Here is a 20,000-nt window from a genome sequence, read left to right as displayed (position 1 = left end):
TTACCAATTTGTCTATCTATATATCCATCTTATTCTAAACACGAGGCTATTTCTCCTACTAAATTTCGTACTGATTTATGCCTCAGATCACAACAAACTGATAAAAAAGGTAAAACAGACAGACAGACGGGCATACAGTGACACGAGTGATTTTACTGTATATTCGTTATCAGGAAGGTGAAGGTTAACAAGCAGGAAGTGACTTGAACTTGCGTGGCAAATAGGAGTGAGGAAGAGAGAAAGAGGGGAGGGGGAGCGACGTGCTAATGAGATGTAAAGTTTTAGTATCCCAGAGAATTGGCGAGGCAGCTGAGACTTGATTGTGAAGGAACACTAATTACTCCCTTGAATGTCCGATCGAAATGAAGAAACGAGCGTATCTGTTATATCTGTTTCGTGCATGTCTGGATCTCTCTCTCTCTCTCTCTCTCTCTCTCTCTCTCTCTCTCTCTCTCTCTCTCTCTCTCTCTCTCTCTCTCTCTCTCTCTCTCTCTCTCTCTCTCTCTCTCTCGTTCTTGTTCTCATTCAATCTCTCTTTCACTCACAATTTATCACCGTTGCTTTCATATCCATTATTACAATATTGCTTCCTTAAATTCCCACCACCTTTGAAACGCAAGAGGAGTGGCAACATGGCCGCCTATTAACGTCAAGGCCCACGTTAATGATCGATGTGCCAGCGGGAACTGAAGTCTCAACCTGGTGGTGGTGGTGGTGGCGGTCGTCTATCTATCTGAAGGAGCAGAATAATATATAGCGAGAGGAGCGAGGCGACAGATTCCTAGCAAGCGTGTATCGGGTGATTATCGGAAGGTGAGGCAAGGTAGCGCGCCTTACCTTGCCTTCTTGATGTATTACCGAGGCACGCTTAGAGAGAGAGAGAGAGAGAGAGAGAGAGAGAGAGAGAGAGAGAGAGAGAGAGAGAGAGAGAGAGAGAGAGAGAGAGAGAAGGGAAGGTGGGAGGGGTTGTCGTTGCGATGGGAATGATTGAAGATGATGTGTGTGTGTGTGTGTGTGTGTGTGTGTTGGTGGGTGGGGAAGAATATGTGTGTGGGTAGGAAGAATGGAATATTACTGTGTGTGTGTGTGTGTGTGTGTGTGTGTGTGTGTGTGTGTGTGTGTGTGTGTGTGTGTGTGTGTGTGTGTGTGTGTGTGTGTAAGGGAGTCTGGCCAATTGATAAAAAAAAAAAAAAAAAGGAAAATAAGAAAAAACACATGCTTAATTGCCTCTCCCTTAAAAGTCTGTAGAAAATGGTTTTAATTGAGTGTTTGTGTGCGTGAGAGAGAGAGAGAGAGAGAGAGAGAGAGAGAGAGAGAGAGAGAGAGAGAGAGAGAGAGAGAGAAACAAAAACAGTACGAATAGCTTTATTTAATCGGTAACTCAAATTTGCGTAAATATTTGCAGGTTTTTAAGAGGTGCGTTTTTTTTTTTTTTTTCGTCAGTGAAGGTGTGACGCTTAGTTATTATTTCTGGGCAGATGGACAGGTGAGCGACCTTTGGCGAGGCCTTAAAGTGTGAGGAGGGAAAGGGATGAGCGCACTACAGGACTCTATCAATGTAGCAGTTACTAAAACAGACAGCTTTTTCAGCGGTAGAACATATTTTTTTCTCTAACTTGTCTTTTTTTCTGTTTCCATCTGATATGTAAGTATGATCCCCATTCATCAGTTTGTTGGAGAATTATTCCCGAAAAACAATGTAACACGGCCTCTGAAACTCATATTAGGCATGTACATTTTATACAGGGACTCATAAGTATTGGTCTACTGGCTCCCTGCAGCTCCTCTAATGATCTTATGTTCTTATGTTGTTATTTCCTCGTCAAGTCAACTCCTAGGAAGTAACAATGATGTACTTTATCTTCCTTAAGTGTTCAGAGTTCGAAGTTCAGAGGCAAGACATTTACATTATTACTGGCTCCTGCGTGTATTGGTTACAATAATGACAGGAATAATAGTTTGACGATATATTTATGATTTTGTTGGGATTTATTTGTGAAGGAAATAATTGTTTGGGAAATGTGAAGCTGATGGCTGAATGCTTGGGCAGCTTTCGATGTAATGTTGTACTTATTAACATTGCAACCATAGACGGATAGATACACCATTATTATTATTATTATTATTATTATTATTATTATTATTATTATTATTATTATTATTATTATTATTATTATTATTATGTTCGTTGTTATTAACACTATAATTGCATTCATTATTAAAACACATCAAGGCAAAAATCACATAACTGATATAGACATACTCAGATTTTCCCCATTAACAAAAATAACAAGAAATACTAAAAAAAGAAAAAAAAATCGAAAATAAAATCCATAGGAACAATGTTTAAAGAGTTAACAGGAAGGTGTTCACTTTTGCCTCAAATTTATCATTGGCAACCTCAGAAACAGTCCCCAGACTTAAACACTTTATTATGCTTGTCACTAGAAGGATAAAATATTAATGGTGTATAGATATACAGACAAACAGCCCATTTCTAAGACTAAAAGCTAAATTGAGGATAGATGTAGAACGTCACACAAGTAGAGGAACAGAGGGGTAGCCGGTCTGTGCCAGGATCTACCACTACTTATCATTTAGTTGTGACATCCATCTGACCAATATATCAAGTCACGGTGGTCGCCTTCACCATCTGTTATCCCTTAACTACCCCGCGCTGCTGCTGTCTTCCTATATATGATAAGTAGGAGTGGATGTTACGTCCCTCCCGACCTTGGCTCTGGCTAGTCCATTATATTTGGGAGTAGTTTGTAGAGCAGTGAAATATGATTTGACTGAAGTTATTCCATTACTGATAACTGATTGAAAAAGATAAAACACTTCCCTTAATTTACAGTGTTATTGAAGTGTACGTAAAATAGATCTAAGTGAAATGAGGTATTGAAAGAAATATGAAGTTGAATTCACTTGAAAATGCAACTTTTATTAAGGATGAAAGCAATAGCTGACCCTGAATTGCAGCGCTTAATAAATATGAATTTAAATTGAATACGCTAAATATTATACGATTCAAGTCACTGCAAAAAATCAACAATGATAAAGGTAAAGCAAAATTTGACCGTGATATGCATATTAAATGAACCCCCAAAAAAGTCACGGCTGTACAGAATTCTATTTATGGAACTTCTTTTTTACTGATCATGTAGAAGATTCACGAAAGAACAGCATTAATACGAATGAACTGCTTTTTTTTTTTTTTTTTTTTCAAAATTTTACGTTTCAAATTAGATGAAAAAAAGCGAGTGATATATTCTGTAGCGTTGCATTTACGTGCATATGTAATTTTGTTATTGCAGTTCTGTACATCACTCGCGGGCTTCACCGCTTCCCGGAAATAATAAAGGCCACTGATGTTAATAATGAAAGCTTTTGTCAGATTTGTTGAGCTAAAGCCATCCTGATATACTAATTTTTATTACAGGAGGGAAAGGTGAATGACAAATATAAATTTTCTAGCTTTGTCTGGTTTCTGGTGTCGCTAAGGGAAATTAAATAAGAACTAAAGAGAAACTGCTTTGATCATTATCAAAGCAGTTTCTTTTCAGTTCTCATTTCCTTTCCTTTACCTCTTTCTGGTGCGACTAAGGAAATTGACATAAGAACTGAAATAAGGGAAACTGGTTTGATAATAAACACTTGTTTCAAACTTATTCAGGTAAGCATCAGTGAGTGAGATATACGAATGGATATCTGGAGTCGGAGATTCAATTCAAGTAAGACTGAAGACTGAACATGGACGGTAGATCTGTTGGGTGAGATCTGATTCAGTAACTTATCTGATAAAACATAAACTGAAATATCAGACCTCAACAAAGACCACGGATGATAAGTCTTCACGCAACCCTTTCCTCTATTTTTTTTCTTATTATTGTTGTTTTCTTTTCCTTATATCAAGAGAAAAGCTATAAAGACTATTTTTTTTTCTATTGATTCTGTGAACATCCTCTACAATACTTAGAAATAGGAAAGGTCAAAGAGAGATTCAGGCTGAAGCAGGAGTTATGGTGAGCGTTGGCGTGGAACAGGCAGCCCACCCTTCCTGGACCTAGGAATATAGAGCAGGGTGGCCAGCTCCTTTCTCCGCCACCCTAGTCATAGCTGACCGTTACCCATTCAAAAGGTACATGAATCTAGGAGCGGCCAGGAGTACTGCGTGTATAATCCATTGCCTTGTGAGTACAGGTCTTCGTGAGATAGTGCAATAAACACACTCAGATTGGCTCATTGTTACAGTCTCTCTGTGAAGCAAACCTGTATTCGAAATGTAAGGGAATATACTGTACTCCTGCTGACTGCTGAGCTACTCCATCATCCTTCCCTAACTCAAAACATTATGTATTATGGAATAGGTTTATCATGATTCAGAATGAAAAAAAAAAAACTCTTAAATCCTGCATGAGTTCCGAAAATTTCTGTGATAGCTTCAACCATAAATCCTAAAATACACTCAACAATCAGTCTTTCATCATTCCTTCCTGTGTTCACTTTTTAGAGACAGATTTGCTCAACAAGCCGGGCATACACTTTCATCACACACGTCAGTAACCTTTAAATTTTCCTGGAAACTCTGATGCTAGTGTCGTACATGATTACAGTGACTAAAAACGCATACGCATAAACGTATCATTGCAAATTATATTCCTAAAACATTCATTTAATTCCAACAGAAACAAAAAGGTGAACAAAATGACATTCATCCGCATTACTGTTTCCTGTATAGTGATTTTTTAATCTTATTTATTTATTTATTTTTTTTTCTATTTCTCGAAACGTTAATCAGTGAGACGAGGATTCACTATCATATTCTCCGTTATCTTTCGGTTTTGAAAGCAAGGAAAACTAATCGTAATCAAACAGCAGATGCAGCGCTTTCATTTTTTTCTTGCGCTGTTTACGTAATTGCATTATCATGAAGTTATCAAGTTACCAACGGGATGCTAAATTATCCATGAAAGCCTTTATGTTCTCGGTCAGTAATGGCCGTGCTATTTTTGCACCAGAGAGAGAGAGAGAGAGAGAGAGAGAGAGAGAGAGAGAGAGAGAGAGAGAGAGAGAGAGAGAGAGAGAGAGAGAGAACGTTTAAAATATATAAAATGCTTTAATATTTTCATGACGTTAAAAATAATACAAACGAGGCTAGATGTGTAAATGTACAAAAGAAAAATCATTAGATGTAAGAATATCATCTATAAATTTAACTAACACTTCATATCTTACCTAGCAACCGAAAAATCTTCTTTATACACACCCAATACTAACACACTTGGCTACTCACAGAGAAAGGAAAGATTACAAATGTCTTTTTCCGTAGAATGTAAAATAGTTGCATAGTAATACTTATAGTGATACATGTACAATATTAACACACTTAACAAAGCAACATAAATCACCCTCACAGAATAGGAGAAATAATCCCTTTACCATGGAGTGTAATATATGCATTGTAATTGTTATATTGTGACGGTGCTAATGATGCGTGTGGAAGGCAGAGAAGGTGGCACGGGGTTGGTAAGCTTGAGGGTCTGCAGTGCTCACCATGACAGGAAGACTACAGCACCATTAGTCAGCTTCCCTTGTGTGTGTGTGTGTGTGTGTGTGTGTGTGTGTGTGTGTGTGTGTGTGTGTGTGTGTGTGTGTGTGTGTGTGTGTGTGTGTGTGTGTCCAAGGATTCAAAGGCCATTAGTTAAGCTCTATTCTACACCACAGCTGCTTCATTATTTGTTGTCACGTATGTGGATGATTATCTCTCTCTCTCTCTCTCTCTCTCTCTCTCTCTCTCTCTCTCTCTCTCTCTCTCTCTCTCTCTCTCTCTCTCTCTCTCTCTCTCTCTCTCTCTAACATTCACTCTTTGTGTCTCATACTTCCCTTTGTTTATCTTTATCTTGGCTGGCTGACTGACTTCCTGATTCTCTCTCTCTCTCTCTCTCTCTCTCTCTCTCTCTCTCTCTCTCTCTCTCTCTCTCTCTCTCTCTCTCTCTCTCTCTCTCTCTCTCTCTCTCTCTCTCTCTCTCTCCCTTTTAGGTAAGCCGGATGGTGAAAAGCGCGGAAGTAAAGCCAGTCAGGTTGCGCCTCATTTTTTATTACTGTAGCTGCGGTGTGTCTGACCGTGCACTCCCCACTTCCACACTCAGTAAAGTATTAACAAATAACGCCAGCAGCTCTCGGCGGAGTAGCGGGAGCACGGCAGGCGGGGCGGCGGAGACTCGCACTAAGCAGACTACTGGGAAAGACATCTCATATCTAAAATGGCACTAAGCTAAATGTATAACGCTGAAAATTACAACATATGATTCTAGAAGGGGAAAAATAGTAATTACTAACGAAAGAACATACGTAGGTACGAGTGTGTTTTATGTTGCTCTTCTTACTTGTGAATTTCTGTGCAAAAACACTTTAGAAAATGTGATGTGTGTATGTGTAGATAAGGGTATATAATGCATTTCACTATTCCTTTTTCCTTTAATTTCTACTAAAAGCGAAATCTCATTAGAAAATGTAATAAGCAAACTATCTTTAAGAAATATATGCATACTCGTATATCTATAATACCACTAACTATTATCTTAATTAAAATATAAAAAAAAACATTTTGTAATCCTGCAATACTCTCTATTCCCTCCATCCTTTTCTTCCAAATCTCCACGTTTCTTCCATCGTCTCCTTTTCCCCTCCCTTTATTTCTCTCTCCTTCGCCTCACAAACATCCTTTCCACCGCCTCCACCTCCTCCTCCTTTCCTATCACTCCTGCCTCCTTTCCTCCCTAACCTCCTTACCACCCTCCCTCCTTCCGCCGCCTCCTTCTCTCCTCTCGCTGTCAGATAAATAACGCAAACGGGTTGATCCTGCCTCGCCCTTCAGCCAATACCCTCTGCTCTCACTTCCCATCCTCTCCCATTCCCTCTCCTACTCTCCCTTTCCTTCTATCTCCCTTGTTCCTTTATTTATTCCCTCACATTGACATCTCTTGGTTTGTGTTAGCGTTTGTTTATTCTCTCTCTCTCTCTCTCTCTCTCTCTCTCTCTCTCTCTCTCTCTCTCTCTCTCTCTCTCTCTCTCTCTCTCTCTCTCTCTCTCTCTCTCTCTCTCTCTCTCTCTCTCTCTCTCTCTCTCTCTCTCTCTCTCTCTCTCTCTGTATTCGCTTATTTTCTTTTCCCCACTTTTGTGCTTCTCTTGTCCATTCTGCTCTTCCTCTTCCCTTTAATTTTCTTTAAGGTGCGGTCTCTCTCTCTCTCTCTCTCTCTCTCTCTCTCTCTCTCTCTCTCTCTCTCTCTCTCTCTCTCTCTCTCTCTCTCTCTCTCTCTCTCTCTCTCTCTCTCTCTCTCTCTCTCTCTCTCTCGAGTGTGTTCTTTGCATTTTTAAAGTACATATATGTCTGTTAATTGTGTTTATGATATTGTTGCATGTTTGCGTGAGTCGTCTCTCTCTCTCTCTCTCTCTCTCTCTCTCTCTCTCTCTCTCTCTCTCTCTCTCTCTCTCTCTCTCTCTCTCTCTCTCTCTCTCTCTCTCTCTCTCTCTCTCTCTCTCTCTCTCTCTCTCTCTCTCTCTCTCTCTCTCTCTCTCTCCCCCAACATTCACTAACCTAAGAGCTACAGGTGTAGAGAGAGAGAGAGAGAGAGAGAGAGAGAGAGAGAGAGAGAGAGAGAGAGAGAGAGAGAGAGAGAGAGAGAGAGAGAGAGAGAGATTCAGCTTTGCACTGCTCACTCTAATTTCATGATGCCTCCCTCTCTCTCCATGTTCACACACACACACACACACACACACACACACACACACACACACACACACACACACACACACACACACACACACACACACACACACACACACACACACACACACACACACACACACACACACACACACACACACACACACACACACGTTCATGAATAGTATATCTTCCCATTAAGGAGAGGTAACGAGCACGCAATGAACACACTTCTCATTAGGAACTTTGACCTCTCGAGAGACCGGCAAGCTTCCCGCCCTTCTCCCTTCCTCGCTTCCTTAGTAGACCGTCTCTCCACTTAGCCCTTCTTCCTCCCTTTCTCGGTCCCTCTCTACGGAGCTTCCTCCTCGGGCTGAGAGAGAGGGAGAGGGAGGGAGGGAGGGAGAGAGGGAGGGAGGGAGGGAGGCCATAGGGAATGAAAGTTTATAGCAGAGCCTGAGGTATGAAGGAAGGAAGGAAGGGAGGAAAGACGCAGGGAAAAGTTATCAGGAAGTGAAAGAGTTAAAATGAAAGTTAAGGAATTTGGAAAGTACTTAGTTTGCAATGGTCTGTCTTTCCTAAGTTATATTTGTTGATCTATTCAATGAGTTGGTTTACTTTTTACTGATTTTATTTTTTTCAGTCATTCTACCTAAAGATCAACTTGTTTTTTTCTGTCCACACTGTGATTTTTTGCTGGCTTAATTTTTTCTACGTTTGGCAATTTGTCGGTTGTGTTTCTCTCTTTCTACATGACTTCTATTCTCACCTTCCTTTCTCGTTTTCTTCCTATTTCTCGGATTTTTTCCCTGCCATCATTCATTTTTACTAGTTATTCTCATTATCCTTGTTATTGTTGTCATTACTGTCTTCTTCTCTTCTCTTCTCTTCTCTTATCTTCTTTATTCTAACCAACATCCAGGAGTTACGTGGCTTAGTCTCCTGTTTTTTACTTCCTGGAGAGAAGCGTAAATGTCTGGAACAGGAGCGAGTAAGTGGCATTGTTACAAGATTACTACCTCCTTGTTACCGCTGCCACTACTGTGTTATCACCAGCATCCTCTTTCTCTCCACTTTGTTCTCCTTTCCACTATACTCCTTTCCTTCATCATTTTTTTTTTCTCTCTCTCTCTCTCTCTCTCTTTTGTGTCTCCCTCCTTCAGTGTCTATCAACTCACTTCCTCCTCATGTTTTCCGTCTTCGTCTTTATCATTAGGTTATTGTTGTCATCATCTTCATTATCATTCTCTGCCGCTGGTTTCTTTAAGTTCTTGTTCTTGTTCTTCTTGTTCTTCTTGTCGTTCTTGCCCCTGATTTAGTTGTCTTCCGTCACATCTCCTCCTCCTCCTCCTCCTCCTCCTCCTCCTCCTCCTCCTCCTCCTCCTCCTCCTCCTCCTCCTCCTCCTCCTCCTCCTCCTCCTCCTCCTCCTCCTCCTCCTCCCTGTTGATGAATGTCCCTATACATAATTTGTAATGGGTCATCACATAGGATCCTCACCTTGCAGCAATTAAGCGGCAGGTAAGGATCCCATATACTTGCAAAGGGGAGAGTTTTACCTCCATGGATAGAAAGTGTGAAAATAATTAAGGGTTCAGATGCTCGTTTGGGGGAGACGTGATGGACAAGAGGAAGCCATTGCATGTGTCATATGAGAGAGAGAGAGAGAGAGAGAGAGAGAGAGAGAGAGAGAGAGAGAGAGAGAGAGAGAGAGAGAGAGAGAGAGAGAGAGAGAGAGAGAGAGAGAGAGAGTCACCAGTAACATGAGAAATAGATGAGGGTAGAAGATTAATGGGATGAGAAATGTATTATGTGTGAGATAATGGCGGTCGGGATGGATGGCGGGGTAGACGGATGCGAAGCGCAGCGGCGGGAAGTGGACATAATGGGTGGAAAGTTTTGCAAGAAGAGAAAGTTTTGGCGGTAATGGAATTAATGATTATGGATGGATATGTCCCTTGTGTAAATTATCTGGTACCGAAGATTTTTGTTTTTGTCAGTTTTTTTCTTATTTATTTATGAGTTTTTAGTGTTTTTTCTACCTTGCTGGTTCGTAATTACTCAATATGCAGTGTTTACTGTAGCTCGCCAGGCACCTGTATGCATCAACATTGCGTATAATGTGCTGTAGGAAAATATTAGAGTCGGCACTGGTCACAGAAAATGTATAGTTACCGAGCAACATAAACACAGACTAGGAACAAACTCGCATGTCAGACACATTTTCGCTGCAACTAAATTTTTTTGCTGGTTCTTTTAATACATTGAAAACTTTTATTCAAAGCATGGATTATCGAACATTTAAGTGTTTTGTTGAGGTAGTTTTATCCCGAATTTTGCCCTTGTTACTGAAAAAAGAATATAGAAAAACATAAAGAGAAACGGAGAGAGAGGTGGGCACATATGTAGTCCGACAAACAGGCAGACATAGAGATCATTCCTCTACCTGCCTGCCTGCCTTCCTGTCTTCCGGTTTACCTGTATTCACAGCACCCTGCCCCCCTCCCGACCCCCCCATCTCTCTCTCTCTCTCTCTCTCTCTCTCTCTCTCTCTCTCTCTCTCTCTCTCTCTCTCTCTCTCTCTCTCTCTCTCTCTCTCTCTCTCTCTCTCTCTCTCTCTCTCTCTCTCTCTCTCTCTCTCTCTCTCTCTCACACACACACACACACACACACACACACACACACACACACACACACACACACACACACACACACACACACACACACACACACACACACACACACACACACACACACCCAACCCTGAAAGCCATGTCACACTTTTCATGCCGGACTCCTGTTTTGTTTACCTTGTTCTATCTGGCCATTGCTCGCTCCCTTCCTACCCAGAAAGTTGACCTCGTCCTCGTTTTTCCCGTCCTTCATCTGTGTGGATCCGGGCTGAAGCTTTCCTACTGCCACTTTGTAATGATGGAGGCCGTTCATTAATTGTGCTAAAAGCTATTAGTCTTGGTGCTGCGAATACTGCAACTACTGCTGGTGCTGCTGCTGGTCCTACTACTACTAGTACTGCTAAGGCTGCTGCTGTTATTATTTGTGCTACTAATGATAATGATATTGATGATACTGCTAGTTACTACTACTACTACTACTACTACTACTACTACTACTACTACTACTACTACTACTACTACTACTACTACTACTACTACTACTAATAATAATAATAATAATAATAATAATAATAATAGTACGTAGCAGTAGTTGTAGCAGTAGTAGTTTTCATTGTTATAGGTTACAATTTGTGAAAGACTCAAGTCGTACCAACGTGCGGACAAGATGAATTAGTGGTGATGACTGTGGTGATGACTGTAGTGTAGATAGTGGTGGTGACTGGTGATGATTGGTGGTGACAGTGGTGGTAGTGATGGTAATTACAGTGGTGGTAATAGTGGTGGTGATAGTGGTGATGACTGTGGTGGTGACAGTGGTGGTGACAGTGGTAGTGATAGTGGTGATGACAATAATGGTGATAGTGGTGACATTGTTGGTGACAGTGGTGACAGTGGTGCTGACAGTGTTGACAATGGTGGTGACTGGTTATGACAGTGGTGGTGTCAGTGGTGGTGATAGTGATGATGACAGCGGTGATAACAGTGGTAGTGATATTATTAATGACAGTGGAGAAGGAGGAAGAGGAGGAGGAGAAGAAGATGAAGGAGGAAGAAGAGAATAAGAAGAAAAGCAGGAAGAAGAAGAATAAAGAGAATAAGAAGAAGGAGGAGGAGGAGAAGGAGGAGGACGTGAAGGAGGAGGAAGATGAAGAGAAGGAAGAGAAAGAGGAGGTGGGGAAGGAGGAAGAGGAGGAGGAGGAGGAAAAGGAGAAGAAGAAGAAGAAGAAGAAAAAGAAGAAGAAGAAATAAGCAAAGGAAGAGGAGGAGAAGAAGAATAAGAGGAAGAACAAGAAATAAACAGAGGAGGAGGAGGAGGAGGTGATAGTGGTGATGACAGTGGTGGTGATACATCAGGGAACCCATGGGTTAACACTGAATTGGATCCGAACCTCATGAACCAGCAACCCATATAGGTTACCATTTGTGAAGGCGTCACGTCATATTAACGGTGGAAGACGATTTATAACGTGACAATAATGGAAACAGAAGTAGTAGTAAAAGCAGTAGTAGCAACAGCAGCAGCAGCAATAGTAGTAGTAGTAGTAGTAGTAGTAGTAGTAGTAGTAGTCGTAGTAGTAGTAGTAGTAGTAGTAGTAGTAGTAGTAGTAGTAGTAGTAGTAGTAGTAGTAGTAATAGTCGTAGTAGTAGTAGTAGGGATAATAAAAATATAATAGTAATATTTATCTTATTGGTGGTGGTGATGATAACGACGATAATCATAATAATATTAACAATAATGATAATGATGATAATTGTAATATTAATGATAATAATTATAATAATATTAATGATCACAATAATATTTTATAACTTGACTTCTTTCTTATCATTATTAACATGTGCGAAGGGAAATGGAAGAGAAGGAAGGAAGGGTGGAGAGAACTGGTGAGAAAGAGAAAGAGATAGAATCTGATAAAAAGAGATAAAAAGAGATAGAAGAGTAGAACAAAGGAGACTCGAGTAGTGAGGAGGTGAGAGAGAGAGAGAGAGAGAGAGAGAGAGAGAGAGAGAGAGAGAGAGAGAGAGAGAGAGAGAGAGAGAGAGAGAGAGAGAGAGAGAGAGAGAGAGAGAGAGAGAGAGAGAGAGAGAGAGAGAGAGAGAGAGAGAGAGAGAGAGAGAGCCTAGTTGTTTCAAAGGCCAGTCATTCGGTGGGCAGTAGTAAGTGAAACACGGCAGGGCGACTCCCAAGACTTTCCCACAGACTTTTTCTCGAGCACCGACCTTAGGACAAGAACCTCACCTTTAAGCTCCACCTCTCCCTTCACCTGGCCATTCCTCACACCTGTGGTTGTATTGATAATTAGCTGGCATTCACAGGTGTTGTTTTTGGTGTGTGTGTGTGTGTGTGTGTGTGTGTGTGTGTGTGTGTGTGTGTGTGTGTGTGTGTGTGTGTGTGTGTGTTTCGTTCGTGAGTTTCTATGCGTGTTCAAATGCATCTGTATCTGCAACAGGACTCCCCCCTCTCTCTCTCTCTCTCTCTCTCTCTCTCTCTCTCTCTCTCTCTCTCTCTCTCTCTCTCTCTCTCTCTCTCTCTCTCTCTCTCTCTCTCTCTCTCTCTCTCTCTCTCTCTCTCTCTCACACACACACACACACACACACACACACACACACACACACACACACACACACACACACACACACACACACACACACACACACACAAGTCTTATTAGCTACAAGACTGCTTTGCCAGAGGTACCAGTGCATTAATATTCTCACTTTTATACTGTGCATCTTTCACAATGTTCTCTTCCGGAATCAATGTGTTACGCATTATTGTATTTATCTGCAGCGAACTAATGCCATTAAGTCCTCCTCGGTTCCGGTCTGCAATAAAGCACAAATTTCAATATTTACGCTCCATTTTGCTCCGTTGTCAGGCTCGCGATACAACACCATCATTTGCATCAATAAATTGGCTCATTCCCCACGCTCCACATCGCCTCAATCACGGAGTTTGGTCCACTGCGTCCCTCATTTGCATTCCTTTTTAGATAAGCTAAAGAGAAAGCTTCACCAGCCCTCATTCTCTCTCTCTCTCTCTCTCTCTCTCTCTCTCTCTCTCTCTCTCTCTCTCTCTCTCTCTCTCTCTCTCTCTCTCTCTCTCTCTCTCTCTCTCTCTCTCAGGAAGAACGAACAACAGAAGACCTGTTGGCCAGCGCGCGAGTGACTGATTTGATAAGGTACACAGTGGAAATTTTCTCTCTCTCTCTCTCTCTCTCTCTCTCTCTCTCTCTCTCTCTCTCTCTCTCTCTCTCTCTCTCTCTCTCTCTCTCTCTCTCTCTCTCTCTCATATCTTAGGCTTCTCTGTTATTTTAGATTACTTTTGAAACTTGAGGTCAAAGTGCGGTTCAGAGAGAGAGAGAGAGAGAGAGAGAGAGAGAGAGAGACTGACAAGCTTTTCCGGTGGCCGTGACGTTCCGGGAAGAGCACACCCCACCTTGGAACACGGCGGGAAAGGTATTAACGCTGCAGTAAAGGAAACGGTTCCAGCGCGATGGCTCCACAATACATGAGCCGCGATTCCGGTAAGATTTCCATTACCATTGCGTTAACACTCGTGCTGCTGTGTTGGGGAGATACCGGGCGGCGCGTCGTGGTTGTGAGTGTCACGTGTAATAAAAATAAGAGAGGTGGTGATTTTAACTCATATTATTTTGGTGATCTAAACTGTTTTTCATTTAATTTTTTGGGCTTTATTATTTGTTTATGTATGTATGCTCATAAATTATTTTAAATGTTCATTCACTCATTTATTCTTTTCATTCATTTTCATTAATTTATTCATTTGTCTGTGTATCTATTTCATTTGTTAATTAATTAGTGTGTGTGTGTGTGTGTGTGTGTGTGTGTGTGTGTGTGTGTGTGTGTGTGTGTGTGTGTGTGTGTGTGTGTGCAAGCTTAAAGGGAGAGTCATAGAGAGAGAGAGAGAGAGAGAGAGAGAGAGAGAGAGAGAGAGAGAGAGAGAGAGAGAGAGAGAGAGAGAGAGAGCCAAGTAACCAACTAACCAACCAACAAAACACACAAGAAAACACTCAAATATTGCAATGAGCTTTAGAAAAATCATTCACAAATACAAAGGTACCACTTTTTTTTATTGTGGCTTTCTTCCATCACTGAATTTGATATTGAAATTGGCCCCGTGCGTTGTTAAAGGTGTGCTCCTGGTCTCCGAGGCTCCCGCGGTGTGTTGGTCACGTTGCCTCGATGAATGAACTTGCTTCCCAACACAGCGCCTCAGTTTTTCAATACCAGTTAAATTTTGGTGTTTGTGCGATTTTATATCAGGCAGCCATCCATGTCTTTACGATCGGTTCTTAGATTGTTCCTTATCGTTGCTGCTGTGGAGAATTTATACTTTGTGCAGTCAAGGGACTTTTTTTGTATGGTGTGTTTGTGATGAAGTGAAACATGAAAATATTTAGAATTTACTTTGAGCCCTAGATTAAACTTTCATTGATATTTACTTCACATGTTCGTTTTTTTTATGTTATAAGATGTGTTGGTGATGAGATGAAGATGAAAAGATTGTGAAATTTGCTTTCAGTCTCTCTCTCTCTCTCTCTCTCTCTCTCTCTCTCTCTCTCTCTCTCTCTCTCTCTCTCTCTCTCTCTCTCTCTCTCTCTCTCTCTCTCTCTCTCCTTTCTTTATCATAGATATTAATACATATTGTCAGATTTTTATTCCCACACGTAAGGTGTCATTCCTGCAGTCTGGTGTGTTGCTGGTTAATTAAAAGGTAAAAAAAAATAATGAGCTGTGTGGGGGTCATGTGCTTTGTTTTTATTATCACTCAGGGGAATATGTAGATCACTATCCGGCACCAGGACTCAGAGGCATCCTGCTTTTGACTCACTGCTCCAATTATGATATAAATTTGACTTACCTCGTTCTACTTTTTTTTTGTGTTGAAAACTATTAAACATTGATTGTGAACCATTTACTCTGGGGAAGGGAAATATGCCTAGATAGAATGAGACAGAGAATGCAATTTTATACAGCTCTTTTATGTGACAGTAAACTATCTCATGAATAATATCTAAAGGGATGGTTTCACTTTGACAAGCCTGGTATGTTGCTGTGTAGCTGGTGGTGTTGGTGGTGGTGGTGGTGGTGGTGGTGGTGGTGGTGGTGGTGGTGGTAGTGCTATTGGGCTGCTGGGTATTGGTATGTATGGTGATAGTTTTGGAAAGTAATATGTGAAGAATTTTCCTTAGATTGACATAGTTTTATTAACATCGTTTCATATAGTCTTAAAAAGTGAAAATAATTTATACCAAAAAGTATTATTATTGCATAGTTTCTTATAAGTAAATTAAGTCATTATTCAAATTCTTAACGAAGTGATCAGTGATATTAATACATGTGGTGTTTTAAAATTTAGATCACTCATGATGCCTACAAGTACTTGTAATGCGTAGCTTGCTAATAATAGGTGGAGACCCTCATCTAAATATGCGAACACCTAAGTGACTAACATTTCTTGGGAGGAATATACGTACATCCCCGTAATAAATTGTAGCTAAGTAGCGCGTTTGGTAATATCCACGAGGATTTCCCTAAGTGGATAGTTACTTAGATTTCCAAGCAGGAGGAGGAGCATCGTTGGATTACTGCCCATCCTAACACTGACAAGGGACGAGTTACACGGTCTTATTTTTTACCCTTCACACTAAGTTGCTCCCCAAAAATTGTTACTCTCCCAAACAAATCACAGGCAGATCATCAGTCGTTTTCACGGTTAGTAAACTTTGATACTAGCGGCTGTGTGAACTGTTGTCGAGGCCAGTGTTGGTGCATCTCAGAAGTCATCCAAGAAGTCTTGCTAGAGTGGTCTGGAATTGACAGGGACCCGATATAGATAACTTACTGACATTCGAATACAAGGGAAGCTCTTAGAAGCTGGTAGGCCTACACGTGGCAGACCCTGAGATGAATAGAGGAGGATAGAGGAAGCTTTTGTCATGATGTGGAATAAAAGAGGTGGTGATGATTCTAGTCCTGGATGGTTGAAGTTGGGAAAAATTATAGCTTACGGATAAAAGTCTATTTTCATAATTATGTTTAATGATTAATTTTTCTCACTCAAGCTATGCATACGATGGTACAAATTTTCAGAAGTACGTAATCAGTGAACTGATTACCGCTGCCGCGTGAACGCTACTCGCCTTCTCTCGGACCTCCAGTCCATCGCTTAACTCTGTTTTACATATGAAATGATCTCATAAATTTCCTTTAGTTAGAAGTTAGAAGTTTTCTGTGACGTTGTATCTAAATAATGTATAAGTTCATTTCTCACTTTCTTTTATCAGATAGGATGCGCTGTCTGAAGCCATGTAGGAAATAAAATAAAAAATCTTCTTCATAGATAATGAAGTGTTTAATGGCACCCTCATCTTCTCTGGACAGATGCCATCTTCACCACGGCTAACATAATCAGGCGATATTGTACCTGATAGTATTAATATGTTTCTTTTCTTTTTCTTTGGTGGAATAAACTTTCTAACACCTCGTGGGAATATACTGGTAAGCTTGTCCAGGGATATTGAAGTGCTTACGGTGTCCTCACCTTACCTGAACAAGTTTCACCACCACCTCGACTAACAGGATCAGGAAGTGCGCATTTCGTCTTAGTATTACTGTTCGCAAAAACTTTTTCGAAGCTTGCCTACGGGGAATTTCGAGGACATACATATTTCAGCGCCTGCATTAATACCTTCCTTCATTTTTTATTCCATTTTCTTGCCACGCCTCAGGATACATGCATCAGGCATTAATGTCACGCGCATGTTTCATAAAAAAGTAAAACGAGAAGCTGTTATTTGTCAGCGCTGTGCCTTGCCATTATTTCCCGCCGAACGCTGCAATACATCGGATCGGAAGTAATGGCGCCTCCAACACCAACTGTAGAACCGGACCGTGTGAAGGAGAGGTGCGTGCTTCTGATCATAAATAAACACCTGTGTCTTTGTCAGTACTCTTATAACCCTCACAATGACGCCTCTTTAAATTTACTAAAAGTCCATTGCAACCTAGAATTTTATGAAACTAAAGATGTTTAAACCGAGAATGCTACTAGATACGACAGATTACTCATGATGTAGATAGAATAAGTTTAGATTTTATGGAAATAGATATATTTAAGAAGAGAATTTTACAAGACACGATAACTCAATGTAAATAAAATTAGAATATCATGAAACTGGATATATTTAAACAAACCACTTTAATATAGATGTAATAAGCAATCAACTGATCTTATAAGAGCACCATAATCTTTGTAAAGTTATAATAAAAATCCTCTATAACAATGACAGGGATAAAGTAGAACAATGCCATGGCCGCGGCGAGCGATGCACTGGGATCTTATTTGATGGCAGCCAATCACACATCGAACAGCAGCAAGCGAAGGGCGGCATTAACAACCCTAAACATGGGGATGGAAATGCAGCGGCCTAGTTCTTGGCGGCCTTTTCATTACTGTGAGGTGCTTGAATTAATTTGAAAAGAGTAGTGATCACGGAAACGTTAGAAATCTTCTCTTGGTCATCAAAGCGTCAGATTAATGCATTTCTTTCCGCCTGACCCGCTCTTGGAATTAAAATGATAACGTTTGGAAAAAGAAAGGATTAAAGCAGATGAGCCAGGTCAAGGTGAGGCACACGTTACAAACAAGCCTCACCCAAACAGACGCCTCAGATCTATATAACTATGTAGTCCAGCTCCTCTGGTTCGGTCAGCTGTAACCTTTAGTGTTATGATTTAGATGCTTATATTTGCATGTCTGAAAACTGAGAGAATATGGACACTTAAGGTATAGTGGAATTATGCGAAGAAAAATATCCGCATTATGCAGTCTTTTTGGCACTCGTCTCTGAAAAAAAAAAAAAACGGAACAAATATTCTTTATGATTTATGTACACCATCTTAAACAATGAGAATCCAGGAGACTGACAAATTATGAAAGAAGGAAAGTCACCACTATTATTCTTTAACATCATTCGTATCAAGCCAGAAAAAAAAAAATACAAGCAATACTTGTTTCAATTCAACATATGGGTTCTACTTAAGACAAATGTTGAAGTTCGCTTGATATTCAAATAACATACACGTTCCTTTCAGGTGTGAGGAGCACTGAGGTTGACTAAACGTAGCGAGCGTCATCTCAGGCTCATCGGCGGCAATTTAAATGAATTAGCATAGCGTTTATTGAGGAAAATTATATAACAAAGCGAGTCAGCAGGGAACACCAGCAGCAGCAGCACGAGATTTAGATGCATCGTACGCCAGGCAGCCGCTGATTTATTGGGTGGACTCATGATGTTGAAAGATTAATTTAGATCCTGAAATATATTACTATCTTATATTTTACTTGCGGAATATTGTTGTATCGCAGTGCTGTTGTTGGAGTGTGTGTGTGTGTATGTGTGTGTGTGTGTGTGTGTGTGTGTGTGTGTGTGTGTGTGTGTGTGTGTGTGTGTGTGTGTTATATGAAGCTTATTACAAATGACGCAAGGTTTAGTTACTAAGAGCTGCATCCTATATTACAACATTTTCCAGTAGTAGAGTCCGCGCTTTTTCGTAACTCTAGCCAGTGACTTATGATCTTCCACCTTTTTGTCAGACGTTTCCGCGCCATCCTCCACAACTTGTACCAAGCTCTTAAGAAAGTTTTGAGTTTTCAAGGATTTTCTTTTTTATGGCTGCAGTGGTAATTCAACCAAGTATGTACACTGTCAATAGGAAGAACACCCCATGAAAACGTAACTAATTATCTTCGTAGCCTTTGGAAATAGTCTTAATAAGAGCCCGAAGCATTTAAGAACCCGAGGTGTTGTTGTTTATGTACCATAACTTACTTATATCAGTACCCTTTTCTTATTTCTGTCGTTTAACCAGTGTGTAACAGTTCAACAGTTCACTGAAGAAAACGAATAAAAAAAGATACAGAACCACACCAAAATTACTAGTTATTAAAAGATCCTCTCTACACCACAGTCTTCCTTACCACACGTGTCTCTTTCTCCTGTGCAGTGTGGTCGGTGACGGGCGTGGCGGGGCGAGCCAGCGACCTGCCCTGCTACCTCAACCCTCGCACGCCGGGGGACAGACCCAAGCTGATCCTGTGGTACAAGAGGGGGATCCGCACGCCGGTCTTCAGGTAAGGATTGCTGCTTCCCTTAACTGAGAGAGAGAGAGAGAGAGAGAGAGAGAGAGAGAGAGAGAGAGAGAGAGAGAGAGAGAGAGAGAGAGAGAGAGAGAGAGAGAGAGAGATGTGGTGCCCTTGCTTCACTGATTTTGCAGCTTTAGGCTTTAGATTTTTACACTAGTTTCGGGGTCTCTCTCTCTCTCTCTCTCTCTCTCTCTCTCTCTCTCTCTCTCTCTCTCTCTCTCTCTCTCTCTCTCTCTCTCTCTCTCTCTCTCTCTCTCTCTCTCTCTCTCTCTCTCTCTCTCTCTCTCTCTCTCTCTCTCTCTCTCTCTCTCTCTCTCTCTCTCTCTCTCTCTCTCTCTCTCTCTCTCTCTCTTTCAGCATCGATCACCATTTCTTCAATATTCCCTATTTTTGCTCATTCAAAGCGTTCAATCATTCCTTCCCTTCCTCAGTCCCTCCTCCATTTATCTGTCTTTCTTCCCCTTC

The 20,000-nt window shown here is 40.9% G+C and overlaps 1 protein-coding gene across 1 annotated transcript in view; it reads left to right on the top strand.

The window, feature by feature from the left end:
• Positions 1 to 20,000, top strand: part of LOC135104034 (hemicentin-1-like) — a 115,586-nt gene that overhangs the window by 54,266 nt on the left and 41,320 nt on the right. Inside the window, 1 exon segment of the mRNA XM_064010910.1 lies at positions 19,397 to 19,523. Coding sequence (XP_063866980.1) covers positions 19,397 to 19,523 — 127 coding nt within the window.

This window comes from Scylla paramamosain, chromosome 10, assembly GCF_035594125.1.
Source record: "Scylla paramamosain isolate STU-SP2022 chromosome 10, ASM3559412v1, whole genome shotgun sequence".
Taxonomy (NCBI): domain Eukaryota; kingdom Metazoa; phylum Arthropoda; class Malacostraca; order Decapoda; family Portunidae; genus Scylla; species Scylla paramamosain.
This window is presented reverse-complemented; position numbering and strand designations above follow the sequence as displayed.